The 20,287-nt window shown below is 40.6% G+C and overlaps 1 protein-coding gene across 1 annotated transcript in view; it reads left to right on the top strand.

Annotated features, from left to right (window-relative positions):
- C8A (complement C8 alpha chain) overlaps positions 1–20,287 on the top strand; it is a 69,294-nt gene that overhangs the window by 30,471 nt on the left and 18,536 nt on the right. Inside the window, exons 6-7 of the mRNA XM_061120022.1 lie at positions 2,114–2,314; positions 4,355–4,595. Coding sequence (XP_060976005.1) covers positions 2,114–2,314; positions 4,355–4,595 — 442 coding nt within the window. The remainder of the gene's footprint in view (positions 1–2,113; positions 2,315–4,354; positions 4,596–20,287) is intronic.

Raw genomic sequence — 20,287 nt, 5'->3', positions numbered from 1 at the left:
ACAGATGTATATCAGACATTCAGCAACTCACTGTCCCTCCCCAGGCTCAGGTTCCTAAGATGTCAATTGGGGGCAAGATAGGAGGTGGCTGGGGTTCCTGAGACCTGCGCCCCTGCTTCCCCAAGGGCAGGTCCTCACAGATGACCTTCATCTCTTGGCTTTCTGGACATCATTTTGTTGGAAGAAAGGGTTCTGCTATTGAAAAGTGCTTGCAAACTGCTAAGGTTCCCTAAGATTCTCCACATCTTTAAAATTCTGCAGTCTTCTGGTCACCATGGATCTCACAGTCAGCTCCAGGGCCTGCTCCTGACCATTCATTTCTCTACCCCTCAACCCTGTGGGTGAGCCATCTACACAGCACATCTCACTGGAGGCTTACCAAGTTTCAGCTCTTATGCTTTCACACAAATTCTCCCACTGAATCTTCATTACAAGACAATGGAACAGATATTACCATTGGCCCATTTTAGATATTAAAAATCCCAGAGACTTAGAGGGATAAATGTCAGGCCCAACAGGTAGCAGAGACAAGATTTAAATCCAGATCTATCTGAACTAAGCCTGGCTATACAGCATTTAGAAGGGAGGCTAGATGATGCAAATTCTCTCTGTATCATATACATTCTATCTACAGAGAGAGATGATAGGATGCCAGGACCCTGAACAACTATCTAGTCACATCCCTCATCCCCCCAAGTTTCTCAAAAGAAAAATATTGACAGAGGATAAGGCTAGGCTTATGGATTCTGTTTTAAGAAGTCAATTCTCACTGTCCACAATAGCTAAGATGTAGAAGCAAATGTCCATCCACAGAGGAATGGATGAGGAAGATGTGGTACATATATACAATAGAATATTACTTGGCCATAAAAAAGGATGACAATGCCATTTGCAATAACATGGTTGGACCTAGACATTATCACCCTAAATAAGCCAGGCAAAGATAAACATTATACAATCAATCACTTGTATGTGGAATCTAAAGTATTAATACAAATCAACTTAAGCACAAAATAATAATAGACTCACATACATATAAAAAAAACTTAGGGCTACCAAAGGGGAAAGGGGAAGGGGAGAGATAAATCAGGAATATGGGAGTAATGGATGCAAACTACTACATATAAAATAAACAATGAGGATTTACGGCATAGCACAGAGAACTATATTCAATGTCCTGTAATAAACTATAACAGAAATGAATCTGAAGCTACTTACCTGAAACTAACACAATGCTGTAAATCAACTGTAGTTAAGTTTAAAAAAAAAAGAAACTGGCTCTCTCCAGCCCACTTCCACCTCTGCCATCAGGTCTAAGTAAGCCAAGCTGGAAGACATAGGCAATGCCGTTTTCCTAACCGGAGGACGGTCTAGGGCCTATGTGTCAGACAAAATAGACTAGGCTATGCTGTGGCAACAAAAGATTCTTCAATCTCAGTGCTTTAAAGCAGTAATGCCCTTCTTCTGCTATTCATTCATCCTAAGGTGGAAAGGAAACTCATCATCACGAACACTCAGGACCCAAATTAATGGCGCCTCCATCTCAACACATGCTCTTACGATTACAGAGTGAACCACCCATGGGCTCCTAACCCTCACTTCCTTAGCTCAAACAAAGCACATGACCACACCTCAGGTCAAGCTGGCTGAGAAATGCAGTCCTGGAATGAAATAACCAAACACTTCTGGGTGGTCCCTAAACATACCTCTGCTTAGAACTGTCACCACCTGCCTGCCTTTGCCGTTTGTCCATGCTTAGATATGGCTTTCCGTATTTCCCCACTACAGAGGCAAGCAGGAAGGAAGGGTATCTATTTTCCTATCTTCTACAAAGGAAGGACAAGCCCTCTGGAAAGAAATAAATGCACAGAACATTACAACATTTTATCAGAATCATGTGTGTACATTTAAGTAAATATTTTACTAGTACCATTAATTACGAAGCACTGCTGAATTTTCTGCATTTTAGTATCAATTTGGAATAGTCTTTTAAAGGAGTATTTATAATAATCTGAAACACTGGTTATTTTACAGAGAAAATATTTAAATATTACCTATGAACTGGATTATAACTTTATGTGTACAAAGCTAACATTTATGTGTTTCCTTTCAGGCCCTGGCAGATACTAAAATCTCTTCAGAGATATATAATGATGCAAATGATCTTCTTACTAAAGTAAAAAATGACAATTCTGCATCATTTGGACTGACCATTGGTGTGAGCCTTACAGGCAGCCCAGTCATGGTGACTGCAGGTGTATCCGCGTCACAAAATGCTTCCTTCTTAGAAAAGTTAAGCAAGTATAATGAGAAGGTATTAAAACATAATGCCCATGTTGCACAGTATTACATAATCTATGCCGAACACATACTACCTTAACAGCATTAAAAAGTACAGTAGTAATTGAACCTTCATTTGCTTGTGTAATTGGAAATGTCTGATCAGTGGTAACCATGTTCGTTTTCTTATTACACTTTCACATACAGAATCATCACAAAGGGAGTAACATTGCATGATAAGACTAGTACTCTTATCACTTCCCCATCCTTTTTCATGGTTACCTGGAGCATACAGGGAAATACTTAGAAACGTAATGTCTTAAAGAGAAACAGCCAAGCCCTCTAAACTAGACTTGGAAGAATTCTACAGCAATCCTGGCTTTTCCAAACAGATTGGATGGCTGGCCTGCTCAATGAATCTTTCTTCATCATTTCTTCATCAACCATTTACTACTAATTGGCTATTATCCTGTCTATTATCAGGCAATGCTTCCTTGAGGAAGTCAGGGAGTCTGCCTTAACTGATATCTAAAGACTAGTACCAGTTGTCTGGATGAAGTGAGGCAGAAGCTAACAGAAGGCTGTTCTCAGCCTGGGGAATGAGCATGTGCAAAGGCCTGGAGATAAGAGACTGCCTCACACAGATGTGGACTGAAAGGACTTCCACTGTCTGAAGTCCAGGTGTGAAGGGAAAACAGGGAGTGATAAGGATGGAGAGGTAATCAGGAGCCAGAACAATATTGATTGATCAGAAATTTACCTGAAAGCCTCAAAACATTGATACCAGAACTTGGGATTTACAGAGGGCTCAAAACATTATTTTACATGATGCTGCTGCTGCTAAGTCGCTTCAGTCGTGTCCGACTCTGTGCGACCCCACAGACAGCAGCCCACCAGGCTCCACCGTCCCTGGGATTCTCCAGGGAAGAACGCTGGAGTGGCTTGCCATTTCCTTCTCCAATGCATGAAAGTGAAAAGTGAAAGTGAAGTCGCTCAGTCGTGTCCGACTCTTCGCGACCCCATGGACTGCAGCCTACCAGGCTCCTCCGTCCATGGGATTTTCCAGGCAAGAGTACTGGAGTGGGTTGCCATTGCCTTCTCCGATTTTATATAATGAAAATATAATTATAAAAATTAACTTTGTTAACGTATATAAATTGCATTTTGGAGCTTTGTCACAATAAGCTATTGATCTGAAGGGAAGTATTGTTCTGAGATATGACTCTCACAGAGTCGTGTGGACTCTTCAAAAACCAGGTAGTTTCCTTCAACTTTCACTATCACTTTGGAACAAGGTTTACATTCTCTGCAAGGAAAGCTCATGCATAACCCACTTCCTTTTAAACCAATCCAACCTCACCCTGGTCCTCTTTTTTTTTTTTTTTTTTTTTATTATGATATCAGGATCCTGCATTTCTTGATTATTGAATGGTATAAGATTACCACTAAAATATAAGCTTTATGAGGGCAGGGACTATCTCATTCAAGATCATGTTCCCTGCACTTAGCATAAAGCATGTGATGATAGGCACTGATAGGTATTTGTTCAACAAATTAAATGATATTAGCATTTCACAATGTCATCGAAATATTCCTAAGCATAATTTTTAATGGATGCCTAATACTTATGTTGGAAGTTGCATAATGCAATGCTTTAATTAGAGAAAGATGTGGAGGTAAGAGTTGGTTGAGGGCAGGATAGAGGCAAGGAACACAATGAAACACACCATAATAATGAACTCAGTGAGGGATGAAGAACTTGATCTGGATGGCATAGTGGGAACAGAGATGAAGGTACAGGAGAAGCCAGGTACACACTGGTGTCTAATATATGCTTGCAAAATGTAATAATACTCCATTATGTATATTTATATACATACATATGTAAATATATCTATACATTTACATATAATTCCCATAGTTATATGTAGGTGTATATATATATATATTACATATATATAATATAGGTATACCACAGGTACTAAATGCTGACCTTTTACGTGATCTCATGTGGTAAAATATATACTCTTTTTGTTCTTTTCCCTCATTTAATGGTGGTCATTGTTGTTGGCAGAAATACATCTTTATGAGAATTTTCACAAAGGTGCGGACTGCTCATTTTAAGATGAGGAGGGAAAACATCATGCTGGATGAAAGTATGCTGCAGTCACTAATGGAGCTTCCAGAGCGATACCATTATGGCATGTATGCCAAGTTCATCAATGACTATGGCACCCATTACATAACGTCTGGATCGATGGGTGGTGTTTATGAGTATATCCTGGTGCTTAACAGAGAAAAAATGGCAACAGCTGGTAAGTAGAATGGGTGTGCGATGCACATAGTGTTCAATGTGTACGCCAGACATGGTGAGCAGTTTTCTAGTCACTGACTCTCAGCCATGCATGATCTCATTTAGTCTCCATGACAACCCTCTAAGGTAGCATTAGTATTATTATTTATAGGAACTTGAGGTTCAACAGGGTGAAGTGGCTTGCTCGGAAGCACCACAAATAGAATTTGAATGCAGACTTGTCTGGCTGTCCAAAATCGTGCATCTTCTATGGCACCATAGTTATTTCTTTATCAAAGGGTCTCTGGGGTCTTCCTATTTAAAATGTTAAAACATTTTAAATGTAGATTCTTGGTGGGTAGAATGGCCATCCAAGCAGTCAGTGATGGCAGAAACCTATAGTCATCCCAGACCCTCCTTCCCCTCCACCCCTGTAGATCTCTAAGACCCTTCAGTTCTCTCTCCTGAGCAGCTCTCCTCCATCCTTTCTTATACATCCCCTCCTGCAATGGGAGGCTGGGTTTACATCTTTCACTTATTACTGCAGCAACTCCTAAATGGTCTGCAAAGGAAGACTCACCTCTTCCAATCCATTCTCAACACTGCTACCAGAAGGATCTTTCTGCCTCACAGATCTTAGGATGTCACCTCCTTGCCTAAGATCCTGCGTTTCTAATACTAAAGCTCTAAAATCTTTAGCAAGACATCAACAATCTCCATGGTCTCACTCCAAACTGCTAGAATAGTGGTTCTAAAATGTGTGGGCTCCCACCAACAGTATAAGCATCACCTGGGAATGTGTTAAAACGCAAATTCTCAGGTTCTCATCCCAAACCTGCTAAATGGGAAACTCTGGGAGTGGGTCCAGCAGTGTGTGTTTCGACAATCACCCTCCAGGTTATTTTGATACCTAGTATAGTTTGAGAACCAGTGAATGAGTAGAAGGGTGAAAGGTGTATTCATTTTTCAAGCCCAAGTTCAACCTCCAAGTTTCAAGAAGTTTCTCTGACTGCACCAGTTCAGGCTGGTCACTTTCTTCCTTCAATACATTCATATAAATTCCACAGTTTAGTCTTTAAAGCAATTTTCCAAATGTTAATTATTTCTCTTCTCATCTAGACAGCAAGATCCTTAAAAGCAAGCATCGTGTCTGACACTTTCCCACCTCTTTAGCGCTCAACACAGGGCTTAGTACACAGTGAGCAAGCAAAGCAAGACATTGAGTTTGAAGAGGGTGTTAACTTAGATTCCTGACTAGGGCCATTCATAAACTCATCCATCTACCTGTGTATCCACTCTTTTATAATTCAAATTTCTATTCAGTATCTTCTATGTGTTTGTGCTAGGGATACAAAGGCAAGCAAATCTAAATACAGTCCCTACCTTCCTGCAGCATAACTTAACAAACTGCAGGTTGAAACCCAATAGTAGGTCCTGAAATCATTGTATAGATCACAAACATTTTGAACAACATGGAAGAGAAAATATCATAATGGATTGTAGGCAGTGAGGATAAGTTATTGCTTCAAGAAACTTCTTTTGGTTAAAGACATGTATATGTACAGAGTCATGACAAATGAAATAGTTCAGGATAGATCAGTATAAAAAAAGAGTTTGAAAAACTTAATGCAAGTGGATCTTTTTAAGAGTCACTCAAAACCATGAGGAAGGACAAAGAGCTAACATTTATTGAGTACTAACTAAGTTCCAGGGCTGTTGTATATATTCTTATTTAATATTCTTGACAAGATTTGGAGGTTGGTGTTACTCTAGTTTTAGCCCCAGAAATGCTGAGGCTCCTTAGGGAAGTTAATTACTTCCCTATGTTTGGCCCAGGGCTGCAGGAAACTGGCGTCAGACCCCTGGACCTGTCTCTTTTCACCATGTGTTTCTGGTACAGCCTTTCATTTGGGCTCTGTCTTTGGTACTGGATTACTAATTAATTGCCTGGGGTATCTCAAGCCCCCTCTGCTTTAAAATCTGTGAGGCAGAAATGGGATTCCAATGTGGTTAATATTCAAAAGGAGCCCACCAACGAATTGTCCCAGGGATAATTACCTCAGCTCTGTTTATAGAAAACCATATGTCGATAATAGCACAATTTGCTATTTGTGAAGAGCTGATTTTCTATAAATCCGGAAAGTTAGTGTTGCTTTTCTATAAATATGGAAATGTGCTAATCATCACCTCATCTGCTGGAGCCCGCTAATAAATCAGAATGTCATTTACATATTAACCTACAAAGAATAAAAACATCTACCTTCTTTCCCTTTGACAAACAGAATCACGCATACTCACTCCATGTTTGATGTTTGTCTAATTTTCTCTTTGTCTCTTTCTCATCCTCTCTCTCACTCTTTCCCTCACTCTCTTCTTTTTCAGTGTCTTTTTTCTCTCTGGGTGTCTTTGATCTATATGACTTTAATAATACTTATATTCTATTAAGTGCTTGTTTCTAAGAAACACTGTGTGGTATACATCACCTCCCTCAAAGAGCTGAGCTTGGAATGGAGTGATTTAAATGAACACGGGCTGGTTTGCTTTGGGGGGGACTCATCCGTCCTTGGGTTTGCCTCAGATCCTCTATGGGTTCATCCCAGAGGATGCACAAGGCTGTTTTCTTCTAATGTGTCATTTAGATTAAATGCTTCTCCCCTAAAGACAGTATGAAACCGTGCATCAAAAATCAAGGGATGTCTTGGATGTTGGGGAGGTGACGTTAGACTTCAGTGGGACCCCAGACTTTCCTCAAGGGCTGCTGCTGACAGCTTTCTACCTTCTACAGGGATCAGTATGGCTTTGGGCTGGAATTTCTGGATTTAGATTTTTTTTTTCTCCTTCATCCCTTCTTTGGAGCTCCTATTATTTGTCTTTATATAAAAATATGACCAGGAGAATAGTACATTCACCATCTGGCCTCTCTGGAGTCTGGCCCCATTACCGAGCTGATAATTTACCTAGGGCAGGTCAAGTATTTCAGTGACACTGTTCTGTTTATGTATGTTTCCTGACTCCTTTTGTGTGCATGCTGTCAGCCTCCAAAATGCTTCCCTGTCTTGCCAACCTGACAGATTTCAACTTATTCTTTGGAATCTTGTACAGGTATCCCCACCTCTGTGAAACCTGCCCTGACGTCCCTCTGCCCATTCTTTCATAGTTTTGTTCATACAGATATCCATTCATCAATGATGTTTGTATTATGTGCCAGGTAAACAAAATAGATATCGTTCCTGTTCTTGCAAAGCTTACAATCAAGTGGAAGAAACTAAATAAACACCTTAAAATCCAGATGTCATTCTTGGTTCCTCCTTTACTTTCTGCCCCTCATCAGTGAGATCTGTCACCTTTTATTTCTAAAGCATACATGGCACCTGACCACATCTCTATTACCATCTAACTGGTCCAAATCACTCTGATCTCTTATCTGGCCACTGCTAGAGTATGATAGCTTTTGTTTTGTCTTTCTTTACTTTTCTCCTCTTTCCTTTTACTTTTTCTTTCATTTCTTTCTATTCTTGTTGTTATCACTGTTGTTCTGCAAACACTCTAACATAGCAAGTTTATTTTAGCCTACAGCCTCGGTACTAGCAGTTCTCTCCGTCTGGGCTACCCTTCCCTCTGATGTTTGCATAGCTGTATTCTAACCATTCAAATCTCATCTTAAAAGCCCCCCTTTCCAAAAGGCCTTTTATGACCATGTAGCAAGTCCCTCTTTGGTATAGCATCCTATTTTAATTCTCAGGCCATCACTATATATTCAGTAATTACCATGTTCACATGCTTATTTGTTTATTGTCAACCTCTTCTTCCTAGTATGCATGTTCCATGAGAGCAGGGACTTCACATGTTTTGTTTGCTATTATATATTCATTTCCTATAACAGTGTTTGGCCTTAATAGCTTCTGTTGAGTGAGCTAATGAATAGATACATGAAGTGAAGTGAAATGAAAGTCACTCAGTAGTGTCCGACTTTTTGAGACCCCATGGACTATACAGTCCATGGAATTCTCCAGGCCAGAATCCTGGAGTGGGTAGCCTTTCCCTTCTCCAGGGGATCTTCCCAACTCAGGGATCAAACCCAGGTCTTCCTCATTGCAGGTGGATTCCTTACCAGCTGAGCCAATTGCAAATTGTGATATGAGCTATGTAGAAAATGAACAGGTTGTAGAAATAGAGACTAACTGTGGAAGGAGAGGGAGAAGACAGTCAGTTTAGGATTATCTGGGAAAGTCTCTTGAGGAAATAGAATAAGGTCCAAAAAGATACTCAGAAGGAGACTCCCAAGACAAGAGGGAAGGTGCCCTGGGCAGAGTGGACAGCCTGGAGTGTTTGAGAACTGAAATAAGAATGTGTGGCTGAAGCCTGCAGATAAGGCGGGGGATGGAGGGAGCTGAGGTTGGAAGTAGCTGCAGATGGTCTTGCTGGTCGTGGTAAGAAGTATAGGCCGGGTCTGCAGTGAAAAGGAAATCCCTAAAAGGTTACCCAGCAGTGCTGTGGTCTGATTTCTGTGTCAGTAGGTCATTCCACTGTCTGGAGAGCACAGATTAGAGGGGGTGAGAGCAGACTCAGGGAGCATGGTGAGAAGACTCTTGTTGGTATCCAGGTAAGGAATCAAGAATGGAGATGAAAGAATACGATCGATTCGAGACGTATTTTGAAACAGAGTTTAGGTAATTTGCAGATGACCTGGGTGTGAATTGTGAAGTGTAAACACTCCTTCTATGTTATATTTCAACCCCCTCCCCCCCCACACACACACACATTAGGGCGAGAAGAACATGATGAGTGTTCCTGGGAGGGCCACCTTCCTAGGAGAGGTACCTCTAGGCATTTGGGAATATGGCAGGGATGCTCGAGCCAAGAAAATAATCCAGAATATATATGTATGTATATATAAATTCATACACTATACTAATTGTAATTATCTATATGTGTCTTTTCTACTAGACAATGAACTGGACTTTCCCTTTATGGCCAATGTAGGTAGGTCTTGCACGTGCGTGCTCAGTTGTGTCCGACTCTTTGTGACCCTATGGACTGTAGCTGCCAGGCTCCTCTGTTCATGGAATTTTTCAGGCAAGAATACTGGAGTGGGTTGCCATTTCCTTCTCCAAGGTATCTTCCCAGCCCAGGAATTGAACCCTTGTCTCCTATATCTCCTGCATTGCAGGTGGATTCTTTACCTCTTGAGGCATTCAGGCTTCCTTGACACATTTGGCTTAGCTTCTGTGACCTTTGTCTCTCAAATGCCACATGAAACAGATTTTCTTATAAGTTAAGGAATCTAAGTAAGTCAGATAGGATACCTTCATCTGGAATGATGTGAGGGAAACTACACATGGAATAGAAAGCAAACTAATAGCCCTTAAAACTCTAAAGTTTCAAGATTCTATTGCTCTTGCTTAGACACTCAGTTGTGTCCAACTCTTCTGCGGCACCGTGGACAGCAGTCCACCAAGCTTCTCTGTTTATGGGATTTTTCAGGCAAGATTACTGGAGTGAGTTGCCATTTCCTCTTCCAGGGAATCTTCCTGACCCAGGGATTGAATCTATGTCTCTGAGTCTCCTGCATTACAGGTGGATTCTTCACTGTTGAGCCACCAGGGAAGTCTCTTGATTCTGAAATTTGGAATATTGACAAGGTCTGCAAAGATCTTAAAGAGAACAACTTCTGTTGATGCTCCGGTTGTGAAGGAAGCCAATAGCATTTTATGGCCCCGTGAAAGCCATCAGGCAATGTGGTATCTTTTTACAAAGATATCTTTGCTTTTGGTTCTTCCATTTAAAAACTAAACTTTGTATCTCTGAGTTTCAGTTTTCCCACAACTAATGTAAGTATAATAAACTACTTTTAAAAACCATTACAAGAATTAATGAAGATATTTCTAAAAAGCATCATGATAAAGAAAATACTGTGTGAGCAGTGATTATTATTATAGATTACAGTTTTAGGTGGGGAGACTAAGTAGCAGAATCATTTGATCAAGGTCTGTGGAATGAAGAAATACGCTGGCAGATGGTACTGAGGGATCTAAACTTGGGAGTCAGACACATCTGGGTGGAGATCTTGGTTCTACCATTTAGTATTGCATGACCTCCGTCAGGGAACTTAATTTCTCTGAACCTCAGTTGCTTTCAAGACCCAAATAGGAATGATAATAAAGGCTTGTTTGAAAATAATTCCAAGTATCAATATATTTTGGATGGTAAGTGTTTAAAGAGATTTGTTTTCCCTTGAATGCAGGATGTTAGTATAGCTTAGTGTTTGAAAATATAAGTTCTGTCACGTTACTAACTGTGTGATTACCGGCAGATTACTTAATCATTTTAAGTATTAATTTCTTCATCCCTTAAGCTGGAGGTATTAATGGCATTTAACTCATATTAATTGTGAGGAATCAGAAAAGTTATCCACAGAAAATATTTAGAGTAATGCTAATGATAATGAGTATTCATTAAGCATCAATTGCTGAAAAAGATTCTAATTTAGATTCTTTATGTTCATATCTCATCTCTACCACTGACTGACCATGTGACCCTCAGGCAAATGCCTCCCTCCTCCTGCCTGGTTCCTGTTCCCCTAAATGAGACAATGACAGAAGACACTTCATAGGACTGTTATGAATATGAAATGAAACAGTCTATGTGATCAGGGCTTCCCTCATAGCTCAGTCGGTAAAGAATCTGCCTGCAATGCAGGAGACCTGGATTTGATTCCTGGGTCAGGAAGATCCCCTGGAGAAGGAAATGGCAACCCACTCCAGTATTCTTGCCTGGAGAATCCCATGGACAGAGGAGCCTGGCTGGCTACAGTCCATGGGGTTGCAAGAGATGGACACAACTTAGTGACTAAGAGAGAGAAAGAGGTGTGATCAGGTGGCCCAGGGCCTGACATATAGTAAGAGCTTAAAAATGGCACTTATGGCTGCACTATGTTGGTGTAGTAACACTATGATGGAAATGGGTGAATTTAATTCAGATGACTGTTATATCTACTACCGTGGCAAGAATCCCTTAGAAGAAATGGAGTAGCCCTCATAGTCAAAAGAGCTTGAAATGCAGTGGTTGGGTGCAATCTCAAAAAATGATAGAATGAACTTGGTTTGTTTTCAAGACAAACCATTCAACATCACAGTGATTCAAGTCTATGCTCCAACCACTAAAGCTGAAGAAGAAGAAGTTAAATGGTTCTATGAAGACCTATAAGACTTTATAGAACTAACAGGAAAAAGAAGAAGAAGTCCTTTTCATCATAGGGGACTGAAATGCAAAAGTAGGAAGTCAAGAGATACCTGGAGAAACAGGCAAGTTTGGCCTTGGAGTACAAAATGAAGCAGGGCAAAGGCTAACAGAGTTTGCCAAGAGAATGCACTGATCATAGCAAACATCCTCTTCCAGCAACACAAGAGAAGACTCTACACGTGGACATCACCAGATGATCAATACCGAGATCAAACTGATTATATTCTTTGCAGCTGAAGATGTAGAAGCTTTTTTACAGTCAGCAAAAACAAACCCAGGAGCTGACTGTGGCTCAGATCATGAGCTCCCTATTGCAAAATTCAGACTTAAATTGATGAAAGTAAGGAAAACCACTAGGCCATTCAGGAATGACCTAAAACAAATCACTTATGATTACACAGTGGAAGTGACAAATAGATTTAAGGGATTAAATCTGATAGACAAAATTGCCTGAAGAACCATGGACAGAGGTTTGTAACATTGTACAGGCGGCGGTGACCAAAACCATCCCCAAGAAAAAGAAATGCAATAATGCAAAATGGTGTCTGAGGAGGCCTTACAAATAGCTGAGTAAAGAAGAGAAGTGAAAGGCAAAGGAGAAAGGGAAAGATACACCCATCTGAATGCAGAGTTCCAAAGAGTAGAAAGGAGAGATAAGAAAGCCTTAAGTGAACAATGCAAAGAAATAGAAGAAAACAATAGAACGGGACAGACTAGAAATGTCTTCAAGAAAACTGGAGATACCAAGGGAATATTTCATGAAAAGATAGACACAATGAAAGATAGAAATGGTATGAACTTAAAAGAAGTAGAAGATATTAAGAAGAGGTGGCAAGAATACACAGAAGAACTCTACAAAAAAGGTCTTAATGACCTGGATAACCACAACGGTGTGATCACTCATCTAGAGCCAGACATCCTGGAATGTGAAATCAAGTGTGTCTTAGAAAGCAATACTACTGACAAAGCTAATGGAGATGATGGAATTCCAGCCTGTTATTTCAAATCCTGAAAGATGATGCTGTCAAAGTGCTGCAGTCAATCTGCCAGCACATTTGGAAAACTCAGCATTGCCCACAAGACTGGAAAAGGTCAGTTTTCATTCCAATCCCAAAGAAAGGCAATGCCAAAGAATGTTCAAACTACCACACAATTGTGCTCATGTCACATGCTAGCAAGATAATGCTCAAAATCCTTCAAGCTAGTACTTGAACTGAGAACTTCCAGATGTACAAGTTGGATTTAGAAAAGGCAGAAGAACCAGAGATCAAAATGCCAATATCTGTTGGATCATAGGAAAAGCAAGGGAATTCCAGAAAAACATCTAATTCTGCTTTACTGACTATGCTAAAGCCTTTGACTGTGTGTACCACAACAAACTGTGGAAAATTTTTAAAGAGATGGGAATACCAGATCACTGTACCTGACTCCTGAGAAATCTGTATGCAGGTCAAAAAGCAACAGTTAGAACCAGAAATGGAGCAACAGACTGGTTCCAAATTGGGAAAAGAGTATGTCAAGGCTGTATATTGTCCCCTTGCTTATTTAACTTATATGCAGAGCACATCATGAGAAATGCCAGGCTGGAGGAAGCACAAACCGGAATCAAGATGATTGTGGGGAGAAATATCAATGACCTCAGATATGCAGATGACACCACCCTTATGGCAGAAAATGAAGAGGAACTACAGAGCCTCTGGATGAAGGTGAAAGAGGAGAGTGAAAAAGCTGGCTTAAAACTCAACATTCAAAAAACTTTGATCATGTCATCCAGTTCCATCACTTCATGGCAAATTGAATGGGAAACAATGAAAATAGTGACAGACTTTATTTTCTTGCACTACAAAATCACTGAAGATGGTGACTGCAGCCATGAAATTAAAAGACTCTTGCTCCTTGGCAGAAAGGCTATGACAAACCTAGACAGCATATTACAAAGCAGAGACATCACTTTGTCAACAAAGGTCTGTCTAGTCAAAGTTGTGGTTTTTCCAGTAGTCATGTATGGATGCGAGAGCTGGACAATAAAAAAGGCTGAGCACCAAAGAATCGATGCTTTTGAACTGTGGTGCTGGAGAAGACTCTTGAGAGTCCCTTGGACAGCAAGGAGATCAAACCAGTCGATCCTAAAGGAAATCAACCTTGAATATTCATTGGAAGGACTGATACTGAAACTCCAATACTTTGGCCACTTGATGCAAAGAGCCAACTCATTGGAAAAGATCCTGATGCTGGGAAAGATTGAGGGCAGGAGAAGGGGATGACAGAGGATGAGATAGTTGGATGGCATCACTGAATCAATGGACATGAGTTTGGGCAAACTCAAGGAAATAGTGAAGGTCAGGGAAGCCTGGCATGCTGCAGTCCATGGAGTCACAAAGAGTTAGGCATAACTGAGCAACTGAACAACAATGTTGGTGTTACTATTACCACATTCATTACTCCCAGCTTTCCAGTTGTTAATTCTACAATGTTAACTATCCTCACATCTTTAATGTGGGGAAAATAAGGCAACCTATCTCATAGGTCTCTGCAATTGGTCAGCTTTGAAACATTGCTCAAATGGAAGAAACATCATTATGCCCGGCCTGCAGTGGCCAACACTTCTGCTATAAGACTTGGAGTCTTAGCATTCATGCCTCCATCCCTTACCTGGCCATTGTTTAAAATCAAGGTCATTCATTTCTGTCCCTAGAGCTTCATCCCATTTTGGAGGGACTGCTCCTCCCATTGATCAAGGTCACTTTGAATTCTTATCACTATCTTTCAAAGCCTTAACAAGCTCAATCAGTGCCTGTGTTCCACCATGCCTCCCTTTGATGGATGCCAGATAACAGTGACCCTGGAAATGACCCTTTCAGTGAAAATGCAGTACATTCAGCCCATCACTGATCATCACTCTCCAGCTATGGTCCTTGGGCCAACTGCTCTACTACCTAACACACTGGGTAGAAAAAGTCATAGGGACATGACAAAAATCTCACTAAAGTTGATGTCAATCACAGTTTTACATTCTTTTCCTTTATCTTCTTTCCTTCTCTTCATTTATTCAATAGCTTTTCATTCAACAAACATATATTAAACACACAAAATACAGTTAGCACTATCTAGACACCAACTTGGATCCTATTATCTCATATAGCAGGTAACAGGGTTTCTCTGTTATTATCATGTGATTATAGTCAGGGATGATTTATTATAGGGACAACCAGATTGGTTACCACCTATAGTGAATTAACAATTTATTTTTGTATTCACTGTACTTAGAAATAACTGTAATATTTGGTTCTAACAATATATATTTAAAATATTTGATTCTAATTAATATATTAACTCCTAAGGTTGGTAAAATACAGTCATTCACATCTGGTACTGAAGATGATCTTCATAATCGCTTATAAGGAATTTATTAATATTTTTCTCCCCAATTTTATACCTAAGAGAAAGCTTAGGTATAAAGAGCCCAAGTAATTGGCTCAACATGATTCAGTTAGTATTGAATTAAGGTCTTCTGATGTAGAGTTTATATCTTGTCCAGTATTAATCTCCCATCAGCCCCTCCCCATTTCTTCACACTCTGTCGTTCATTCTGATACTATATTCCACGGGCTTAGACTCTAGCAGCAGTGGTAAAATGGCTAACACACTGAGCATTTCATCACATGGCAGACACTGAATTAGGCATTTAAATGCACTAACTCATTTTATCCTCAGGAAAGACCTGGGAAGAGCATACTATAACACTCAAGTTACAAATGAAGAACTGAAGCTCAGCAATGTTAAATATCTTGTGCAAGGTCAAGTTTGCCTTGTTATTACAGGTGGAGTACAAGTTCAATGTAAGAACTGTGATATTAACAAACATTCTATAATGCCTCAGAGATGTTTTACCTAAGGTTTTTCAAACTATAGGCTACAGCCCACTAGCAGATTGTAAGAGAAATTTAGTGAGCCATGACTAGCATTTAATAAAATGAAACAGAACACAGTAGGAAGGAAAGCCTCAGAGAGCATCACAGTAAGTATGGTTAAGAGCTGCAGCTTATTTTAGCTGGCTGTGAGTGGGCTGGATCATGATATAAACTGCATTGCTTACTTTTGGGGGTAGTCACACTGTCTTAACCCAGTGTGCTCCGCTGACTGTAGCCATGCATCTAATCACTTTAAATAAAGGAAAAATCATCACTAGCCATAACAAAGGCACTAGGAAGTATATTAGTTAGTGTTCTCCAATACATACTTTACTTATATAAGTAAAGAGAGTTCTTATAAAATATTGGCCCACACAACGATAGAGCCTGACAAGTCCCAAGATCCATATTTGGCAAGCTGTGGACTTAGGGGAGTTGATGATTTAGTTCCAGTTTGAGTTCAAAGGCCTAGGAATCAGGGGAGCTGATGGTGTAGTCTCAATTTGAAGGTTGGAGGCTTGAGACCCAGAAGGAGCTGATGTTTTAATTTGAGTCCAAAGGCAAGAAAAAAGCCAATTTTCCAGTTCAAGGCAATTAGGCAGGAAGAATCCTCCCTTTAAAAAAGAGTTTACTTAATTATAATTGGAGGATAATTACTTTACAATAATGTGTTGGTTTCTGCCATACATCAACATGAGTCAGCCATAAGTATACATATGTCCCGCTTGAACTTCCCTCCCACCTTCCACCCCATCCCACTCCTCTAGGTTGTCACAGAGCACGAGATTAGAGCTTCTTGCATCATAGAGCAAATTCCCACTGGCAATCTATTTTAAATATGGTAATGCATATGATTCAATGCTACTCTCTCAATTTGTCCCACCCCTCCTTCCCTGACTGTATCCACAAGTCTGTTCCTTATGATTGTGTCTCCTTTATTGCCCTACAAATAGGTTCATCAATGCCCTCTTTCTAGATCCCATATGTATGTATTAATATACAATATTTGTTTTCTGACTTACTTCACTCTGTATAACAGGCTCTAGGTTCATGTACCTCATGAGAACTGACTCAAATGTATTCCTTTTTATAGATGAGTAATAGTCCATTGTATATATGTACCACAACTTCTTTATCCATTCATCTGTCGATGGACATCTAGGTTGCTTCCATTTCCTAGCTATTGTAAATAGTGCTGTGATGACCACTGGGATACATCTGTCTTTTTCAATTATGGTTTCCTCAGGGTATACGCCCAGTAAGTAATGAGATTGTTGGCTCGTAAGGTAGTTTTACTCCTAGTTTTTTTTTTTTTTAAAGGAATCCATACTGTTTTCCATAGTAGCTGTATCAGTTTACACTTCCAAAAACAGTAAAAGAAGGTTCCCTTTTCTCCACACCCCCTCCAGCATTTATTGTTTGTAGATTTTTTTGTTGATGCCCATTCTGATCCTTGTGAGGTAATACCTCACTGCAGTTTTGATCTGCATTTATCTAATAATGAGCGATGTTAAGCATCTTTTCATGTGTTTATTAGCCATCTGTATGTCTTCTTTGGAAAAATGCCTATGTAGGTCTTCTGCCCACTTTTTGACTGGGTTGTTCCTTTCTCTGGTATTGAGCTTCATGAGCTGCTTGTATATTTTGGAGATTAATCCTTTGTCAGTTGTTTCATCTACTATTATTTTCTCCCATTCTGAGGGTTGTCTTTTCACCTAGTTTATAGTTTTCTTCCCTGTGCAAAAGCTTTTAAGTTTAATTAGGTCCCATTTGTTTACTTTTGCTTTTATTTCCATTACTTTAGGAGATGGGTCATAGAGGATCTTGCTGTGATTTATGCCAAGGAATGTTAGGCAGGAAGAATCCTCTCTTTTTGTCTATTCAGGACTTCCAATTGAATGAGGCCCACCCACTTTAGGGAGAGCAATCTGCTTTACTCAAGCTACTGATTTAAATGTTGATCTCATCCCAAAACACCCTCACAGAAACACCCAGAATAACGTTTGACCAAATATCTGGACACCCTGGCCCAGTCAAATTGATCCATGCAATTAACCATCACAGGAAGGTAGTCAAAGGGGAAATCTAGAGGCAGATGTTAGTATTAACTGCTGAGACAGGTGTGTGAAGTCTCATGTAATCAAACAGCTCATCCAAATGAAAATGAAAAAACAGGTAATCACTGAGTTCTAACTCTGTGGCAGGCAGCATACTGAGTGCTTACATGCATTTCATCCCATTTAAACTTCCTGGCAATGCTTTCAGCTGTATTTTATGGCTGTAGCCATTTTACAAATGATGAAAACAAGGTACTGAAAGATAAATGACACATCCAAGGTGACACCACCGATTAGAAGCAAAGTAAGCTTAGAAATGAGGATTTCTAATTCCTGGTTCAGTGCTTCTGTGATATCTCTGGATATTTATTTTGCTTATCTTCTTTTTTTAAAACTATTAAACTGCTTGCGACAACTTTGAAAGTGGTTAAGTGAGGTTTTAAAAATACCCAAGGGAGTATCATCGGCTTCCCAGGTGGCACTAGTGGTAAAGAACCAGCCTGCCAATGCAGGAGATGTAAGAAACACGGGTTCTATCCTTGAGTTGGGAAGATCCCCTGGAGGAGGGCATGGCAACCTACTCCAGGATTTTTGCCTGGAGAATCCCATGGACAGAGGAGCCTGGTGGGCTCCAGTCCACGGGGTCACAGAAGAGTTGAACACAACTGAAGCCACTTAGCATGCATGCACACAAAGTTGTATTGTACTCGATATTCACTCCTAAGGGCAGTATTAGGTCAGTTTGAATCTTGACTGGGAATTCTAACAGAGAATTGTTAACAGTTAAACTGACCAGCTACTAATAGGTCTGTTCTGAAGCTTAGGTACGTTTACAGAGCTAGGAACAAGCATGGTGCGCTGGCACCCACGGCATGCAAAGAAGTGAACCTTAAAGACCTGTAGGCCAGTGGCAGGGAGTTTTAATAGCAAATGCTCCTGGGACTGTTGAGTCGAGGACTGTGACACCAGATAAGGGCTCAGCCAGCAAGTACTGTGGTCCAATCAGTGATGTCTGTCAGGGTTAGAGGCTGACCCATGGTAGAGCTTCAGTCTTTCTGGCTGGGGTAATTCAGTATCCAATCCCACCAATCCTGGACATCCTCCAGAGCTTTCCTTACACTCTGGAGAGTCAGGGGTGGATTCCTAAAGGGTCTGAGCAGGGACTGAGAACCTCTGAGCTATGTATTTTCTGTTCCTTTACTAGAATGGGACAAAGGCAGCCCAGATGGTTAAGCTGTATATGAGGAATAATTGGGGAAGATGGACGTGTAATCTAAGTTTCTCAAATTTTTCATACATTCCATCACATTTATATATTATTGCTATTTTTTTGCTTATAATTCCCTTTCAGGGAGGTTCTGAGCAGAGCATTTTTCCCTTCTTAAGAGGCAGGAAACAATCTCCAAGGAAAACTCTTCTCATAATCCAATCTCCATCCATTCAGCAATCTGTCTACTCATCTAGTAAATATTCAGAGAGAACCCATGATTTCCAGAGATATGGGGTAAAACACATAGATCTCCACCCTGGAGAAATATGTAGTCAGTCGGGGGGCTAAGAGTAATACACTATGATAAGTGCTTGAATAGAAATAAGTTCAGTAGAAGTACAAAGGAGGGAGCAACCCACCCTTTCTTCCCCTCCCATCTTCTAGACTCCAGAGACACTCAAACCTGATCTTCTGAAGTTAGTTGGAGTAGGAGCATGCCTGGTGGAGCATGTAGCTGGATCTTTCTTTTTTTTGTTTGTTTATTTTTATTAGTTGGAGGCTAATTACTTTACAGTATTGTAGTGGGTTTTGCCATACATTGACATGAATCAGCCATGGATTTACATGTGTTCCGCATCCTGATCCCCCCTCCCACCTCCCTCCCCATCCCATACGCTAGCTGGATCTTTCTAAGAGGAGAGAGCTGCATGGGAGTGGCTGAAGCAGCAAGGGGTAAGAATGAGCAACAGGAGACAAGTGACTCACCCCAAGGCCAGACTCTTTGTGGAGAGCTTGCCCCTGAGGCCAGTGCAAACAGGAGAACAATACAGTGTTTAGGTTATTGCAGGAGGAGTGATGATGTATCAGTAACCTGGAAATGTAGTCAATGTTGGCCTCCAGGGAGCCAGAGAGGATGACAAGTTACAGAATAGCAAGCTGCTGGAGCCATGCAAAGGTGAACATTGAGACAGGAGGGTCCCTGCCCTGGACAAGGGAGCATGCACTCAGCCCTCCAGCCCACAGCTCACTCTGGATCTATGTTGTACTGAGCTACTTGCTGGTCCCTTGACTTAATCACACTTTCTCCTTGGTGCTGTTCTTTCCACCTGGGACTCTGTTTCCCTCCCCTCCTTCAGTCTTCATCGCCTGGCTAATGCTTACTCACCCTTAGTCTCTGCTCACACAGGATTTTCCAGGTAGTCCTTCCATCTCCCAGCACTGGGTTGGGAGCCTGTCTTAGGTACTTCAATGCACCCAGGACATAGCTCTATGTATATCACACTATTACAATCAC

Source organism: Dama dama, chromosome 20 (genome assembly GCF_033118175.1).
Source record: "Dama dama isolate Ldn47 chromosome 20, ASM3311817v1, whole genome shotgun sequence".
Taxonomy (NCBI): Eukaryota; Metazoa; Chordata; class Mammalia; order Artiodactyla; family Cervidae; genus Dama; species Dama dama.
This window is presented reverse-complemented; position numbering and strand designations above follow the sequence as displayed.